The 19,236-nt window shown below is 38.8% G+C and overlaps 1 protein-coding gene across 1 annotated transcript in view; it reads right to left on the reverse strand.

Moving 5' to 3' along the window:
- Window positions 1-3,959: 3,959 nt before the first annotated feature.
- zbtb46 (zinc finger and BTB domain containing 46) overlaps window positions 3,960-19,236 on the reverse strand; it is a 129,055-nt gene continuing 113,778 nt past the window's right edge. Inside the window, exons 4-5 of the mRNA XM_067446761.1 lie at window positions 14,905-15,080; window positions 3,960-6,904 (exon numbers count right to left, since the gene is read on the reverse strand). Coding sequence (XP_067302862.1) covers window positions 6,485-6,904; window positions 14,905-15,080 — 596 coding nt within the window. The 3' untranslated portion in view covers window positions 3,960-6,484. The remainder of the gene's footprint in view (window positions 6,905-14,904; window positions 15,081-19,236) is intronic.

Raw genomic sequence — 19,236 nt, forward strand, 5'->3', positions numbered from 1 at the left:
ACAACTTCAGATACAAACATTTTATTCAACTGGAATTACAGGATGAGCAAAGTAAAACAGACATTGTAAACCTGGCTGTTTGAAAGGCCAGTAAAACAGGCCCGTTCCACGCGTTTAAAAGCTATGTACCATCAGCACAAGAAATGTATAGAGATTTGACCCCTAATCCTCCACAGTTCTACGAGGACAGAAATAAAATGTGTCTGATGTTAAACACAACAGTCAGGCGGGGAGGCTGGGCGGTCAGGAAAAGCAGGCTGATGTAGGGTGGAAAGACTCCGCAAACATTAACGCTGTCCGGTGTTGGAGGAAAAATACAAGTGTAGTTTGTCTGAAATGATCAGAAAGCTAAAATGTCTTGCGTATTGACAATCAGAGAGTTTTAAAAATCTAAATTAAAAACCAGTGTGGGTTGACAGCGACCTTAAAATACAAATATTGCATTATCACAATATCCACACATTTTATAATAATACACCATTAAAATAAGGCGCCCCATTATACTGTTACATTTTATAATACTCTTGATGCCTTTATAGCTGGCATTTAGTATATTCAAAATCTATTAATACTGTATCATTTGTGAAAGAGATCAAGACCAATAAAGACTAACGCTATTTTATTTTATTGATGTTGAATAATCATCAAAAATGCCCTTTTAATTTAGTATCTATCCCTTTATTTTTATTTTTTTACGAATACTCAATAGATCGTGTGTTCACTTAAATTACACAACTTGTTACATTTATGCCAGTTATTATAGGCCTGCACTTAATGGGAGTAATTAATAATTGAGTTATCTAATTACTGTAATTTAATTACTTTTCCCTTTAAAAAGGTAAAGTAATGGATTACTCAAATGTTCTGTAATTTAATTACAAGTACTTCTGATTTAATTGCATAAAATAGTGTATAGACTATAGAACAATTCTATATAAAACGATTGTGGATTTAACATCATAAATTAATGTTGACATGAATGTTTACCCTCTCCCTTTACACACTTTGCTCAGTTTAAGAATTATTTATGCAGTTGTCTATTGTTTATTTGAAAGAATTTAAAGACCAGTTTTGTGTCTATCTTTGATAGCAGGATGATAGTAGTAATAAGTAATTCAGTACTCATAGAGAGAGTAATTAGTAAAGTTATCTGACTGATTTACTGTTGAAGTAAATCAACTATGTATATATGTATACTATGTATATATTTTATTGCCTGTGAAATTGATACATTTTAATTTCTAATTGCTAAGATTTTTGTTTAAAATCAATTAAAAAGCTACAGTGATCAGGCATAAGATTATGCCCACCATCCTAATATTGTGTCGGTCCCCCTTTTGCTGCCAGATGCTCGATTGGATTGAGATCTGGGGAATTTGGAGGCCAAGTCAACACCTCAAACTCGTTGTTGTGCTCCTCAAACCATTCCTGAACCATTTTTGTTTTGTGGCAGGGTGCATTATCCTGCTGAAAGAGGCCACAGCCACCAGGGAATATCGTTTTCATGAAAAGATGTACATGATCTGCAACAATGCTTGGATAGGTGGAACATGTTAAAGTAACATCCACATGGACGGCAGGACCCAAGGTTTCCCAGCAGAACATTGCCCAGAGCATCACACTGTCTCTGCCGGCTTGCCTTCTTCCCATAGTGCATCCTGGTGCCATGTGTTCCCCAGGTATAAGAACGCACACGCACCCAGCCATCCACATTATGTAAAAGAAAACGTGATTCATCAGACCTGACCATCTTCTTCCATTGCTCTGTGGTCCAGTTCTGATGCTCACATGTCCACTGTTGCCGCTTTTGGCGGTGGACAGGGGTCAGCATGGGCACCCTGACTGGACTGTGGCTATGCAGCCCCATACGAGCTGTGATGCTCTGTGTATTCTGACGCCTTTCTGTCAGAACCAGCATTCACTTCTTGAGCAATTTGAGCTACAGTAGCTCGTCTGTTTGATTAACCTACACCGGCCAGCCTTCGCTCCACACGTGCATTAATGAGCCTTGGCCACCCATGACCCTGTCGCCGGTTCACCACTGTTCCTTCCTTGGAGCACTTTTGATAGATACTGACCACTGCAGACCGGGAACACCCCACAAGAGCTGCAGTTTTAGAGATGATCTGATCCATTCATCTAGCCATCACATTTGGGCCCTTGTCAAACGCGCTCAAATCCTTACGCTTGCCCTTTTTTCCTGCTTCTAACACTTCAGCCTTAAAGGTGGGGTAAGTGTTATTTCAAAACCGTTTTAGAAAAAGGACTCGGGCCGAGTGGAATAACAAACTTGAAGCCAATCAGCAGATAAGGGGCGTGTCTATGGTGAGAAGAGAGGCTCAGTGCACGTCTCATATCACATCTCAAAGATCTCATATATGCTGGCTTTTGCTTGAATATGCTCGTGTGTCATGTTCGCTTGTTTGTCTATTTGCGATCGTATTGTGGCTCACTTCAGCGATAATAAAGACCCGTTCATTTCCACACCGTATGGAGCATCTAAATCCCCTCAGTGTTTCAAGGTATCTTACAAGTAAGATACTATACTCCTAATATACCGGTATGTTTGTTTCCTCTTTTCATCTATATTACCCATCCGGTCATAATTGTAAAATGTCGTTAGCTGGACTATCGAGCTTGTATACTAACTTTATCGAGTTGTTTATGAGAACTGTTTGTGTTTTGTGATCGCTATAACTCTAGTCTTGTCATAACTGTAATATGTCGTTAGCTGGACTGTCAGCTCGTGTTCTATCGAGTTGTTCATGAGAACCGTTTGTGTTTTGTGATGGAAGGAGTGATTTTTCATTGAATATTTGACCTGGATTAGTGTAACACAGATTCTGCCATAGTCGTTGCCTGGGTTACGTATGTGTGGGGCGGAGCTATCACAATAGGGCCGAGACCCTTTTGGGGGGTAGGGGCGTGTTTGTTTTGGTGATTTGAAATATCAACAACGGTTACCAGATAGCACTTACCCCACCTTTAAGGACAAAATATTAAATTGCTGCAAATATATCCCACCCACTAAAAGGTGCCGAGATGAAGAGATAATCAGTGTTATTCACTTCACTGTCATAATGTTATGCCTGATCGTTGTATATCTGTTTCAATTCAAGTGAATTATCCTGATTCAGTAAGTCGTCAATGAATATATTTCACACAATGGGACATTCAACCCTTAGATAGATTGATAACATTGGCTGTTGATTTTCACGCTGTCTAAAGTCAAATGACAGAATTAAAATCTTTATCCACTAGATTTTTAATTTCTTCCAGCAAAAATTATATTAATGGACATGATATCCTCATTCTTCCTTACTTTTACAAACATTAATCAATCAAAAGTAATAATCCTAGAAAAAAAAAAATCTTTCAATGGGATAATTTCCCCCATCATCATTAAAAGGCTACATATTAAATGAATAATGATGTTTATGTGTATGAAAAAATCTGCATTTGAGTCTAGTAGTTACAGTTCTTTTCTTATATTAATGACGCTCTACATGTTTTGAGCAATTATCCTAATTCCCATGTAGAATTTTCTCCCACCTACACTAATTATACATCTATTTGTATTGTAGTTGTAATAAGTCTGCAGTGTTGAAAAGAGGCTTATTGGTAGATTGTAGCAAGAAGGGTTGGTTTAACAGAAACACTTCAAAACTAGAATACAAAGCAATACCATATTGTGTCAAATACGTGATGTTTTTTTTTTTAAATAGTAAGCCTCGGCAAATACTATTTTTGCATGCATTCACAAACACTTGGAAAAAATAACCACACATTGGGGCACTTTCTAGTACACTTGTAGGTCAAAGACATTTCTTACCTGAATGAATCACGGAGAAGTATCAAAGGCGAACAGCGAGTGCATTTTAAAAACGCCCAATCCTTAAATATAACCCACATTTACCTGAGAATTGGTGATGGATTCAAATAACATGATCCATTTTCTCTTTAAATTCCAACAGATTTTATTTCAATTAAAGGTAAAGAACACAATAAATTAAACAAACAGGAAAAAGCTAATGTCCAATCGTTCGGAGGGATTTGGATAGCAACTGTGCCTGGCACTTGGGCCAGTGACATTTGAGGTCTCAAAGCTTGCACAAATTCGCTTCCCAGGCATACATTTCCCATAATTCCACATGACAGTGGCCAGCCTTTTAAATTCAGATACAGGGTGATGGAATACAGTAGAGCACATTCATTGAAACTTGAGCATGTTTCCAAGGGCAACAGAATTAAAGCTGCGATTCGTCTTTAAAATGTACTTTCAAGTGGCCCTTCATAACATAACACCATAATCTGTGCTTTCTCAAAGTATAGGGGAAAAAATGAACTCAATCAAGCAAATCACTGTTTGATCAAAGCTTTGCACCTGTACACCAAATCGAAACAAAAGCACTAAATGTATACAAAGTATACCAGATTATTATTTTTTGGTATAATATTCATTACTTAGTGTACGTTAGTAATATAGAAGCGTGTGCTAAATATACCTTTCTGTCAACACTTAGTAAGTTAAGCTTTCAGAAGGTTCATCCTTCAAAAACAAAATAGAATAATAATAATTAAAAAAAAATGTTTCTCAAATATCACTCAGAAATGCATGGAACTGGCACAATATAATTACTTCTGAAAGCCACATGGCTTGCTGTCCATAGAAAGGCAAGATTGGAAAGTTTTACACTGTTTTTCAAGAAAGGAAATATAAAAACGAAACAGATAATAAAGCTTAGCCTCCAGCACTTAATAATAATAATAACAATAATTATAATGATAATAACAATAAGAATTACAACATCAACAGTAACCATAATAATTAAAATTTGTTAATCATAATAAGTAAAGCATAATAAAGCGTTTTATTCCCATTGTCAAAGATTCTGGCACAGATTGTTAAAACAATGAATAAAAAGACATTCATGAACCCGGTCCTTCACGCACGCACACACAGTGTCAAACAGGATGGTAAGGATGTGTAAAAAGACTCGACAATCTCTCTCTCTCTCACACACACACACACACAAACTAAATAAATAACCATTTAAACCCAATAAGTGAACAGCAATTTCACTACAGCACTCAGTCCCCAGGTTCTCATTACAAAGCGTCTTTGTGTTTCGTCAAAAAAAAAAAGAAGAAAAGCTGTGGTTCACTGATTAAGAAATCGATGCATATTTCTGAATATTCCAGAAGTTAGAGCAATAAATATTTAGTGGGAAGGCATGATATCTCCCTGTCACTTCACACGGCTTTAAGATTTCAGAGGCAGACTCAGTACAGTACAATGGCAAGGCTGTGAGGAAACGCGAAATAAGTCGAACATAAAAAGAGGGACGAGAGGAGAGAGTCTGAGATCGCTTCAGTAAAGGCTTTTTGAATGACGTTAAACACCCCCCACACACCAAACCTACAAAATACACACATTTGCATACAGTTTTTTTTTTTTTTTTTTTGTCTTTTTTTGAAACACGCCACACTTGAAACCTTCTGTATAAAACCGAACCCATCATCCCTGACTGTGTCCACTATGGAATGCACATAATGAGGAAATATTATATTAAATCTACTCGTATACTCTCTCTCCTCCAGTCTCTCTCCTTTGCCATTGCTGAAGACTAGTTTTCTCTCCCATAATGGAGAGAATAAAGATTGTTGAGAACTAGAAAGATTCGTTTCTGCATAGTGTTCACCCACCTTCCCCACAACCGTTCTTTGTCGAAAACACAAAATCAACATCTCACATATATGCATCTATATACATGATTTTCCCCTTGATATAAATGTTCAGGAATGAAAATTGCAACCAAAGAAAACATTACAAGGCATACATTATAATTAGCAAACCTAGCACAAATGTTCATATATAACAGTCATAAGGACATACTGCGTATCCTTAAAGGTAGGTGCGGTCACCATATTCATCTATGTAAATCGGAATAAAAATGTAAACCACAGAAACAGGGAATCAATAGGAATCTAGTCAACGTTTAAAGTGCAAGTCTGTTGCAGTTTTTCTCTTCGCAGAAAACAACAATGTGCCAAAAAAAAACGGTGCAAGTCTTCTGACGTGAACTGCTGCGCAATAGATTGGCCGGCGCCCCCTGGTGGCAGCCGGCTATATGGCAAGAGCACATCTTTCGTACACTTTCTCTGTCTGACCCATTAAAGGACGGTACTGATTTTGGACAATCTCCCAAGACAACACAATCTCTTTTGTCTGAAGAAATAGCAAACACATACACAGAAACCCGTTTGGTCCTCAAGGAAGAAAGGAGACAAACTGAAGCCTGGGTCAGAAGCACATGGAGTCGGGGCGAGAGGACTCTCCACTGTCTCTCCTTTGGCAGCCCTGTGGGCATCTCAAGGATCTTCTGTATCCGGCTCCTCCTACACACTGAGATCCGATTGCCTCACCTTAAGCATATCTCCTTACAGGAACAGGTCGACCTTGGGCTAGGATTCAGGCATCGGACTAGGAGATCCAACTGAAGTCTTTCTCGCTTCCCGTTCGGGCGTCTCCTTCCAGAGCCGAGTCGCTTTCCTCTTTGCCATCGTCAATTGCTCTGTCGTCCCGCTGCGACATCCCTGAGCCAGCTCGCCATTTCCCGTTCTCCTCCTCCGCTTCCCCCATCAGCTCGGCCTCCACCATCATCTCCTCTTCCCCGTCACCGTCGGCGGCGTCATCAGGGAAACGGTGGTCGCCGGGATACAACAGTTCCTCTTCTGGAGAGCCGTCCTCGCCGTTCTGGTCCAGCAGGGCAGCCATGCCTCGTCCCGAGCAGTCCGCGCAGACGCCGTGCCGTCGAGAGCCATGCTTGATGCCCACGCTGGCGGCCGACATGAAGACACGACTGCATACTTTACACACGTATTTCTTGTCCTTACTGTGCACCTGAAAAAGAGTGACAATGCATTGTTGAGAGACCGCACTTCATATCTTTTACACTAAAGTACTGTGGCAGTACCATCATAACACCATAATACAATATTCACATATTAAACGGTTAGTTGACCCAAAAATGAAATTGATGTCATTAATGACTCACCCTAATGTCGTTCCTCACCCGTTAGACCTCCGTTCATCTTCAGAACACAGTTTAAGATATTTTATATTTAGTCCGAGAGCGTATCTGAGTGTATGCACACTATACTGTCCATGTCCAGAAAGGGAATAAAAACATCATCAGAGTAGTCCATATGAGACATCAGTTAGTTAGTTAGAATCTCTTGAAGCATCGGAAATACATTTTGGTCCAAAAATAACAAAAACTACGACTTTATTCAGCATTGTCTTCTCTTCCGCGTTTGTGTTCAATCCTCAAATAAAGATTCAAACGGTCATAAATCAGCGGATTGATTCATGATTCGATCGCCAGTGTCACGTGATTTCAGCAGTTTGACACACGATCCAAATCATGAATCAATCCGCTGATTTATGACCGTTTGAATCTTAATTTGAGGACTGAAAAAAAAACACGGAAGAGAAGACAATGCTTATTAAAGTCGTAGTTTTCGTTATTTTTGGACCAAAATGTATTTTCGTTGCTTAGAGATACGCTCTCAGACTAAATCTAAAATATCTTAAACTGTGTTCTGAAGATGAACGGAGGTCTTACGGGTGAGGAACGACATTAGGGCGAGTCATTAATGACATCTATTTCATTTTTGGGTGAACTAACCCTTTAAAGCTAAGAATACGAGAGGCTTACAGTGACCCAGTTTGAACCTGGAATTAAGATGGGTCTCAGGTGATCTGTGGCCGATTGCATCTAAGTTAGTCATCTAATGGCTCCAGCAAGCGGAACGGTTCAGTGCAGTTCAGCAATTTTTGTATTGTCAGTTTCAATTGTCAGTAGTTGTGAATGGTACCTTAACTCCGAACTAGGGATGTCACAAGTACCGGTACTTCGGTACCAAGTCGGTACTGAAATTTAAAAAATGTGACTACCAGCATTTCTGTAATCCCAGTAGTACCTGAGTATATCCTCAGTCGCTTCCGTATTTATCTAAGCGCAGCCTGATCTGCCGGCGATTTGATTTCGCCCTGATAGCCAGACAAGTTTGTCACCATATGAGGACACGGAAGCATAACTGATGTCACATATGGACTACTTTGATGATGTTTTTATTCCCTTTATTCCCCTGGACATGGACAGTATATTGTACTTACACTTTCATACACTGTCGGGCTTAAAGACACTTAAAGGTCACCGCAAACCGCCAAAATAAACGTTCGGTGTAACGTCAAGAAATTGACAGAATATATTATGCCACTGTTGTACAGTAGATTTAGCTACGTCTCTATGTAATAATAATAATATGCCTCTACTAATAATAAAAATTATGCCTAGATGGGTGCTTATTCGTCACTTGATCTTTTTTAAAAACGTTAATTTTTAATGTTTTAATGTTTAAATGTTTAATTTTAAACAGCATACAGCCTTTAAATGTTTATGTATTATTTACTTATAATGATTATCATAATCAATAATAAACTAATTGAATTTGATAAAAAAAATAATAATAATAAATAAATAAAAACAAAAACATTTTGCTGTGGTACCGAAATTGGTACCGAGTACTGTCAAAGTACCGAGTATCAACTACTGGAATATTGGTACAATGACATCATCACTAGTACCATACCAATTTTTTGGCACCCTTCTGTCGGGTTACCAGGCGCAGCAGTCCGGTACTAAAAGGTGGATCTATACTCACTGCAGAACGTTGATTGCTTGACAGTGAATCGTCACTTATGCATGTATTTTTAGGGCTGTTTTTCCTTGTAGCCTGCAGTCTTGGCTCAAAGAAAGCGCGTCGTCTTGTGACAAAAGGCCACATGCCGAGAAGCAAGAACAAGATCGCCCAATGTTGTTTACTGTGTCGCTTTCTTCTTTGCACGGGAATGACGCCAATCGCTACACCATACCTATCATAAGGGTATTGTTGCCGTTGGAAGCGCAAGCCGAATCAGGGTTTACGGTCCTGAATTATACTGTACTGAACCATACCACTTGGTAGAAATGAGCCATATAATGGGTCATTGGTCTAATTTAAATTTAGAAAGGTGGCAGTAATGCAACATTTTGGATGCCAACGGCTGTAAAACACCAATGAAGAAGATTCTGAAAATTGTGACCTGGCTAACTGCTAGTTGCTCATACTAGGTGCTCAACTCAATGTTGTGGCTGTGATTATGCAACTGGCCCCTGATCACAGGTGGACAGTGTTAAAAATGGGTAAACAGGGTCCGACGGGTTGTTTCGAGGTCTGGTTTTTATTAGTGTTGTCAAAAGTACCGGCCGCGATACCAAATCGGTACTGAAATGCTAAAATGTGACGCTTCGAGCGCTGTTGAGCTGTAATCGTAAACACCTTTGACTGGCCATTGTGCTCACGCGCTCATCGGATGTGCCTGCGATTGGCTACAATGATCAACACACAGGAGCGTTAGAATGCACATGGAAGTGTTTGAACGTGTTTTAAAAGCGGGAGCAGGAGCGTTTGAAAGCACAACCAGCGGACCGGTAGGCTTATAGACACCTGCAATCAAATGCTCTGTGTGTATCTGTGTAAGCACTCTGTGAAAAGCGTCATTAATATATTTACAACATGTTTGTGAAGCAAGGATTTTTGTAGCCAATCACAGACATATTTGATGAATGCGTGAGCACCATGGCCAGTCAGTTTACGACTCAAAGCATCACATTTTTTAAATTTCAGTACCGATTTGGTATTGCGGTCGGTACTTTTGACAACTCTATTTGTTATATTAGTCAAAATTGCATGTGACCACTCATGTGACCACTCAGTAAAGCATGCACAGCCAAAGTTCAGTGAATAGAGGGACTCCGGTTAATAAGTTAATGTGATTTTTGCTCAACATGAAATGTCGAAGCAACAGTAATATAAAACACCCCAATGCTCAATACAAAATAATTATTTCACCAAGTAGTTTCCAAATCTTTTTGTCCTTTGTACCCCACAGCTCCTTCAGTACTTGAACTTAATCAACAGAAACTAAAAATGTGTTTCTTTTTGAACTCAATTTATACTGGATATCATTTAGCATAATCAGTATTATTAGAGCTAAACTACTGTATGTAACTGGTTGTTTTGGCTCTGTTCCTCTGTGTGGATGAACATAGTTTGAGGCGAAGGTGTACACAGATACAGGACATCAGAACAGATGGACAAATAAATTGTAGGGGTTTTTTTTAGTTCTTTTTGCCATTTTGCATGATCCATGGTCAATTTTTCTGGTTCATTGTGACAAATATTTTTTAGCTTTACACTGCCCAGAGACAGATTTACTATTCTCTCTGTGTACGGATATGACGTGACATGAATGGTTGAATGGTGGATACCCCAAATCCATAAAAATCCATTATATTGCTTCTACGCTAAAAACAATTAATACAGTGGTTAAAATCCATACTCATCAAGTAGCTTCCTCTCATCTGTTATTTTAAACTACATGTAGTTTGATATTGTTTTGAGTTGTTATTTTAATCTTTTGAAAGCTTTTTTAGCTTCACTAAACAAAACTTACCCTCAAGAACCTGCTTAGGGTACGTGTAACCCTGATTGGGAATCGCTGATATACAGCAGTTAATTAGGCTATTTACAGTTGCCTAGCAACATGCCACATTAATGTAGAATGTACATTTTATCTGCACTTTATAATGGTTTTGAACTTTTTGAACTGATCTATATAAATGACTGGATTGCTCTTGACGTCATAAAAAGTGAAGCCACCCTAGTGAAGCTATTGTCTATTATTCATAAGAAATCATCTGATTTAATGAAACAACATTACCAAACGATTGTACAATGCAACCGTCCTAAACATTTAAATGGTTATTTGTTTCAAGTCTGGAATCATCCCCCCTTATTAAAAGTTGTCTTCATTACAGTAGTGAATATCAGATCAGCTAACGGACGAGACACCTCAGCAATTATATCACAAATGCCACAAATGCAAATTTATGATTGTAAGGCATGCACATACAACTTAAAGGGTTAGTTCACCCAAAAATGAAAATCATCTGTCATTAATTCCTCACCCTCATGTTGTTCCAAACCCGTTAGGCCTTCGTTTTACACAAATGAAGATATTTTTGATGAGATCTGAGAGCTCTCTGACCCCTGCATAGACAGATATTTAATGAACACTTTCAAGGTCCAGAAAGGAAGTAAAGACATTGTTAAAATAGCCCATGTGTCTCAATGTTTGTACTACCTTAAAGCCTTAAAACGTGTCGGATTTCATCAAAAATATCTTCGTTTTCTGAAGATGAATAAAGGTCTTATGGGTTTGGAAAGACATGAAGGTGAGGAATTTACATCTATCCCTGTAATGTGCCATGTGCCGTTATTTACTGGTTATGTAATTATGTTGTGTTATATATTGTTTTTATTCTGTAAATCATTCAACTGTGTTTTCAGCATGTATTTCAAAGCAGTATGACTTAAATGTTGGTTAAATTAATAGTTAGGTCCACAATATATAAAAAATAACACAATTCATATGCAAACGGTCATGCTAGTACAAAGCCATAGAATTTGAGCTGACCTGTAGCTTTTTAACGGTTTCCAAGATCTCCAAGAGACTGAAGTTGATGTTGGTCAACAAAAAGACATAATTATACGTTTTACAACTTATTCAGAGAAATGATGCTGACATATGGATTCAAAGGCATGTATATAATACTGTCGCTCCAAGCAATATGATGCATGGGAAACCTTGGATTTTAAAGCAATATAGTAATGGCTTGTGTGTATTATAATATTTATTGTATGTTCAAATACATTTCTGCTAATATATATGTTCATGCTTAATATTTCCTGCATAATTACATGCATAAATAAATCTATTTTGTGTTAGTTTAGATAACGGTGTCGGAGGTGTGCAGACACCCATCTTAAAGATTTCTATATATGGCTTATCCTGCCCGAAAAATCCATAAACATTACAGATAATCTTTGAAGAATCAATTCATGTACGTACATATATCTTAAAAACTCTTCATGTGTGACTGATATGCTGCACATCGGCTGATTTTAGGTCAAGATTTTGACTGTAAGTCTATGATGCCCTCTGTTCGGAAGGGAATCGTAAAATGGCCGCCTAAAACACTTCCTGCTGGCGGTTTAGAACGCAATGAGCAATCCAGTCATTTATATAGATCAGTGCTTTGAACACATTTACATTTAGGCGTTTGAAAGATGCTTTCATCCAAAGCAGCCTACATTGAATATGTTTGACCATTAAAGGGTCATGAAACCCCCTGTTTTAGCAGCAGTCAGTTCATCTCACCACAGTTTTGAAAAATGCCTCAAAAGTGGGCGTGGTTAAGTGGCGGAGTGGAGTGGGAGTCTGTGGGACGAGGGGAGACTGACAACACAGCTACGGCTTGTGATTCAGATTTCAGACAGTTGTATTTCGCTCTCGTTAAAAGCACCAAAGCTTCCCACAAATGCACGCTGCATATTACCATTACATGCAACACCGATGTACACATGGTTTTGTAAGCACACCGTTACACAAATACATATCCTGTGACAGCTATAATTCAATGCACAATTAAATGCACAGCCATTCGCAATTAGTTCTCTGCTCTGAAAATATATATGAACAAGCTGATGCATCTTTGATAACTTTTGAGGCTTATTTTGTGGAGCTTTTATAAGCCATTTGGTCGGTTAAAAGGCCATAAAGAGTGGTTACACTCAGTGTGGATGAATCGCGTTTCTGTCGCAGACTCAGAAACTCTCTCTTAAAAAGCAATCTGTTGATCTGTTGAATGCATCTCTCACTCACTGTTTAAAGCATCAGTTAGAGGAAAATGCCTATCAACGCATGCTGTCATGGATTAAAAGGAATAGTTCACCCAAAAATGAAAATGTGATGTTTATCTGCTTACCCCCAGGCTATCCAAGATGTAGGTGTCTTTGTTTCTTCAGTAGAACACAAATGAAGAGTTTTAACTCCAACCATTGCTCATATAATGTCAATGGGGTGTATTTCTATGAGAGTAAAAAACACATTAACCCTGTGGCAACACATTGATGTCTTAAGGCACGAAACGATCAGTTTCTGCCAGAAAATACTGAAACCGAACAGTATTTGTGATTTATTTTTTTAACCTCATATCAGACGAATCTCATCTTGTATTCCCCAGCGCCATTACTTCCGTCGAAGAAGGTCAAAATACCGGTGTGATCATACATATATTTACATAGATTCCTCATTCGACAGATCCGTGCTGGCACTAATGAGGCATCTATATTAGGGCTGCACGATATTGGAAAAAAATTACATTGCGCTTATTTTTTCCCCAACAATGTATATTGAGGTATTGAGAGCCATCAACCCAGACTTAAGTCAATAATTACCATTCCACGATATTAATAATTTCACTAATGAGCAAGCTTCATTACAAGTGACAAAAAGGTCACTTAATATTGACACAAAAGCAGAACACATTTCTAAATAAAACAGCAGCTTTACACCAAACCCGTTTTTTTGTAGCCGAAATAGTCCCAAATAGTTGATTTCGACTTTCTTTTTGGAACGAAATAATTTTTTTGCAGCGAATCATCTTCGTCTCGCATTTTTAGCAGTGAATGTTGGCTGTGAGTGGTGAGCAGCGGCACAGCAAACCAATCACGTGCCGGGATTTATATATAATGATCGTGCCGGGATTTTGACCTTCTTTGACGGAAGTAATGGTGCTGGGGAATACAAGATGAGATTCGTCTGATAGGAGATAAAAACAAAAACAACTACTCTTCAGTTTCTCGCAGAAAAGTATTGTTTCGTGTTTTAAGACATCAATGTGTCGCCACGAGCCACAGGGTTTAATATGGATTCGTATGTCTATGTGTTTTTTACTCCCATAGAAATACACCTCACTGACATGATTATACAGCAGCGGTTGGACACACATACTTATGTTAAAATCTCAGAAAATTTGGTTTAGGTTTTCATGACCCTTTAAGAGGATTCCTTAGGACTCAAAAGTTGCTAATGTTGTGATTTACTTTGGTACATTGACTTACAATACATTTTATTAGCGTTACATGTATACATATACTTTGCTAAAATGTCCACAACATCTCGAACAGTAGCAAACTGTGTACCCACAGTCATTGCTTGCTTCATAGGAGAAAAGCATTTCAGCCAAAAACAGTCTCTTATGCAGACCTTTTGAATTTTTCACCACATTATAAGGAAGCGTCGACAACATGCGGCGGTGTAGCATATCGGGTGCGATCCATCATGCTGCGGATCATGAATTAAGCAATGTTTAGGTGTTAAATGTTTCAGCGCTAAGCAGAAGCAGCGCTGTCTGTTATCATGTCACACTATTACAGGCCCTTTGATATGCTCAAAACCAGAGCTAATTTCTGTGGCACGTCGCTTAGCCACACAGAGACCAAGAATGTGCCAAAGCATGTTTATGAGTGCCTCCCATGAGAAGATACAGTAAATGCAGGCTTTAGGAAAGAGAAAAGGAGAGGAGGTGTTAAAAGACTCCTGGCAATAAGGACAGAGAAAAACGGAGATAAGAGGGGTTTATGGGATATGGCAGAAGCTTGTATTTAATAGGGACCCACTAGAGACTCAAATGTCTCCCACACAAACATCTTTACAAAAAGCACATATGCTGTTTAGTCTTTCAAATAAAAAAAAAACAAAGATGTGTGCGCTTAAAAATTTGTAATATATAATAAAAAGCATTTTATTTTGTTGACTATTCAGTATATATTTTCTTCCACAGCGTTATCTTAATCAATCTGCAGTGACGTATACTTTTATCAGCATATGCACCGCTCCGAACTCACTGTCGCCCCCTGTTGGTGCTGCCAGCACAGTACTGCACTCACCAGCGTGTGGCGTTTCATGTGCTCCCTCCGGGTGAACTTCTTCCCGCAGATCTCACAGGGATACGGCCTCTCGCCCGTATGCGAGCGCATGTGCCTCTTCAGGATGCACTGGTGCATGGCGGAAAAACTGCAGTATGGGCACTTAAACTTCTTCCTGATCACTGTGAAGTCGTTAACTGTGGATAGAGATGAAGAGATGTGAGGAGAGCTGACCAGACTCTAAACACATGCAGGTTAAGCCACTGGTAGTATGAGAGTTAATATGTGATAAGTGTTAAAGCCCTGCACATGGCATTAATGCCAAACCTACTTACCAAAGCACTGGGCTAATCTCGCTCTCGCTCTCTTTAATTAACAGCCGCCATTGCTGCATTAACATTATGATTCATGTTAACCCTAATTATTTTAATGGGTGGTGTTTGGGCTACTTCTCAATTTACTCAGCATTTTGTAGAGCCGTAAAGAAGGAAATGGCTGTATATCAGAATGAGCCAGGGATGTTTAAACTTTGTTCTGGTGGGCCACTATTTAGGCCACAGAGTTTAGCTCCAACTTGCCTCAACCTACCTGCCTGGAAGTTTCTACTACGGCTCTGTCTGAATTTGCCGCTTATATCCTTAAATAGAGCACTATTTGATGGCACAGCCATTCGTAGTGGTGTCCGAAACCATAGGGGACGTTATTGAGTGCACTCATTCAATCCCATAAAACACTGCAATAACGAGTCTGAATGAGTCGCATTCTGAATGAATTCCCGCCTTACGCCAATGTAGCGAAAAGTGAATGAGGGTATAGGGGGTGATTTCGGACACAGCATATGCCTATTTAGACCTTGATTAGCTGGTTCAGGGGTGTTCAATTGGGGTTGGAGCTGAACTCTGCTAGACAGTGACCCTAGAATAAGCCAACAGAAAGAACATGTTCAGGTCATGAAAAGAAAGAACTCATACAGTGCCTTGCGAAAGTATTCGGCCCCCTTGAACTGTGCGACCTTTTGCCACATTTCAGGCTTCAAACATAAAGATATAAAACTGTAATTTTTTGTGAAGAATCAACAACAAACAAGTGGAACACGATCATGAAGTCTTTTAGCACTTTGAGATTTTGTTTAATATAAAGTGCATTACAAATAAAATGTATTATTATTATTATTATGAAGTGGAATGAAATTTATTGGATATTTCAAACTTTTTTTACAAATCAAAAACTGAAAAATTGGGCGTGCAAAATTATTCAGCCCCTTTACTTTCAGTGCAGCAAACTCTCTCCAGAAGTTCAGTGAGGATCTCTGAATGATCCAATGTTGACCTAAATGACTAATGATGATAAATAGAATCAACCTGTGTGTAATCAAGTCTCCGTATAAATGCACCTGCACTGTGATAGTCTCAGAAGTCCGTTTAAAGCGCAGAGAGCATCAGGAAGAACAAGGAACACATCAGGCAGGTCCGAGATACTGTTGTGGAGAAGTTTAAAGCTGGCTTTGGATACAAAAAGATTTCCCAAGCTTTAAACATCCCAAGGAGGACTGTGCAAGCGATAATATTGAAATGGAAGGAGTATCAGACCACTGCAAATCTACCAAGACCTGGCCGTCCCTCTAAACTTTCAGCTCTACAAGGAGAAGACGGATCAGAGATGCAGCCAAGCGGCCCATGATCACTCTGGATGAACTGCAGAGATCTACAGCTGAGGTGGGAGACTCTGTCCATAGGACAACAATCAGTCGTATACTGCACAAATCTGGCCTTTATGGAAGAGTGGCAAGAAGAAGCTATTTCTTAAAGATAGCCATAAAAAGTGTTGTTTATAGTTTGCCACAAGCCACCTGGGAGACACACCAAACATGTGGAAGAAGGTGCTCTGGTCAGATGAAACCAAAATTGAACTTTTTGGCAAAAATGCAAAACGTTATGTTTGCTGTAAAAGCAACACAGCTCTTCACCCTGAACACACCATCCCCACAGTCAAACATGGTGGTGGCAGCATCATGGTTTGGGCCTGCTTTTCTTCAGCAGGGACAGGGAAGATGGTTCAAATTGATGGGAAGATGGATGGAGCCAAATACAGGACCATTCTGGAAGAAAACCTGATGGAGTCTGCAAAAGACCTGAGACTGGGACAGAGATTTGTCTTCCAACAAGACAATGATCCAAAACATAAAGCAAAATCTACAATGGAATGGCTCAAACATCAACATATCCAAGTGTTAGAATGGCCAAGTCAAAGTCCAGACCTGAATCCAATCGAGAATCTGTGGAAAGAACTCAAAACTGCTGTTCACAAACGCTCTCCATCCAACCTCACTGAGCTCGAGCTGTTCTGCAAGGAGGAATGGGCAAAAATGTCAGTCTCTCAATGTGCAAAACTGATAGAGACATACCCCAAGAGACTTACAGCTGTAATCGCAGCAAAAGGTGGCGCTACACAGTATTAACTTAAGGGGGCCGAATCATTTTGCACGCCCAATTTTTCCGTTTTTGATTTGTTAAAAAAGTTTGAAATATTCAATAAATTTCATTCCACTTCATGATTGTCCCACTTGTTGTTGATTCTTCACAAAAAATTACAGTTTCATATCTTTATGTTTGAAGCCTGAAATGTGGCAAAAGGTCGCAAAGTTCAAGGGGGCCGAATACTTTAGCAAGCCACTGTATTTCCTTTAAAAAAAAGTCAATTTTTAGTACCAATATATATTTTTTGTATTGTATGGAAGCTTGTTTCCACCATTGAATAAAAAAATAAAACAGGTAATTATGACTTTCCTTCTCGCAATCCTGACTTGTGAGATAAAAAGACGCAATTAACTTAAAAAAAAAAAAAACATTTATTCAGTGGTGGAAATGAGCTTCTACAGCATTGTGACCGTATTTGTATGATAATTTCACATTTATCAACCACAAATTTCACATTAATGTGATGCACAAATTTGGCAGTTTGTTAACATTGTTCAGTGCATTAGGTATCATAATCAACTAGCATTAAACACAAATCTAGGCTTATGCTAATTTAAGAATATGAAGCAATTAAAATGAACCTAGATTAAAAAGTATCATTCATCATTATTTAAGTCTTAGACACGTTTTTTATACGTTTTTAAAAATAAATAAAAAGTTTTTAAGCCAGTTATTTGTATATTTTGCTGTAGTGTATCAGTAGGAAATATCAGTTTACATTTCCAAACATTCTTTTTGCCATTTGTTGTAATGATCCAGCGAGATTTTTGTATGCACAGAGTCTGACAACAGATGAACGGATCTCCCCATCATCAAGTCCGTCTGTAATTACATGAAAAAACTGAGACAGACCAAATCCAGAAGAACTGTCCCAGACAGCCCCATTGAGTCGGCCCAGATCCGGGCCACATCTGGTACATGCAGATTCAACGCGCACCAGATGTGTTCCAGATGTGTCTGGGGTCAACAACACCTGAAGAAACCGACCTGCAAAACTACAGTACTATAAAAAAAAATGTAAGGTACTTGTAAGGGAGGATGCTTTCAGGAATAATGTAAACAGATTTTATAGACCAATTACCTTCTATTAACTAAATCAAATCAACATTTGGTGTGGCCACCCTCCGTTTAAAACCTTTTTATTTTTCTTCACTTGCACAGTTTTTCAGGTAGCTTTGCAGGTCGGATTCTTCAACCTCAGTTCTTCTGGGTTTGGTCTGTCTCAGTTTTTACACAGACAAACTCGATGATGGTGAGATCAGATCGCTGCCAAAATGAATGTTTGGAAATGTAAACTGATACACTACAGCAAAATATATAACTAACTGACTTAAACCCATTTTGGGGACCTTTATGGTAGCTTTACCTGTACTTAAATGTATATATTTTAAGTTATTTATTTTATAACAGTATTCAGCCTATTTTAATACATTGAGGTCACTTATAAATGGTCAGTGTTCATCATCATCATATTATATTAATAGCACTTTCACATCAGTTATTGTATATCCTTCCACTGCATCATCTGGTGGCAGACACTGAAGATAGCCTATGCTCTTCTATCACTTACAAACTGCAAGAGAAAAACTCTCCCTAACTCACCTGCCCTTAGCTACCAAAAGCAGCCCCAAAAGACAGTTTCCTTAGCAACCACAGCCCTGATACAGATTTTACTGCTCGAATTCAACAAAGAAAGATGAAAAACCCACAACGCAGCATAGCTTAGCTTCCTATTGTTTGCTGAACAATCGCTGCACAAATGATCAACCCAAATTCACCAAACCAAACATCAATTCCACATGTTCTTGTTCTAATTTTCCCATCCTCTGTTAGCAAAAGATTCAGACAGAGGAAACCATTCTTCATAGTGTGATGA

The sequence above is a fragment of the Pseudorasbora parva genome, chromosome 6, assembly GCF_024679245.1.
Source record: "Pseudorasbora parva isolate DD20220531a chromosome 6, ASM2467924v1, whole genome shotgun sequence".
In the NCBI taxonomy this organism is placed as follows: Eukaryota; Metazoa; Chordata; class Actinopteri; order Cypriniformes; family Gobionidae; genus Pseudorasbora; species Pseudorasbora parva.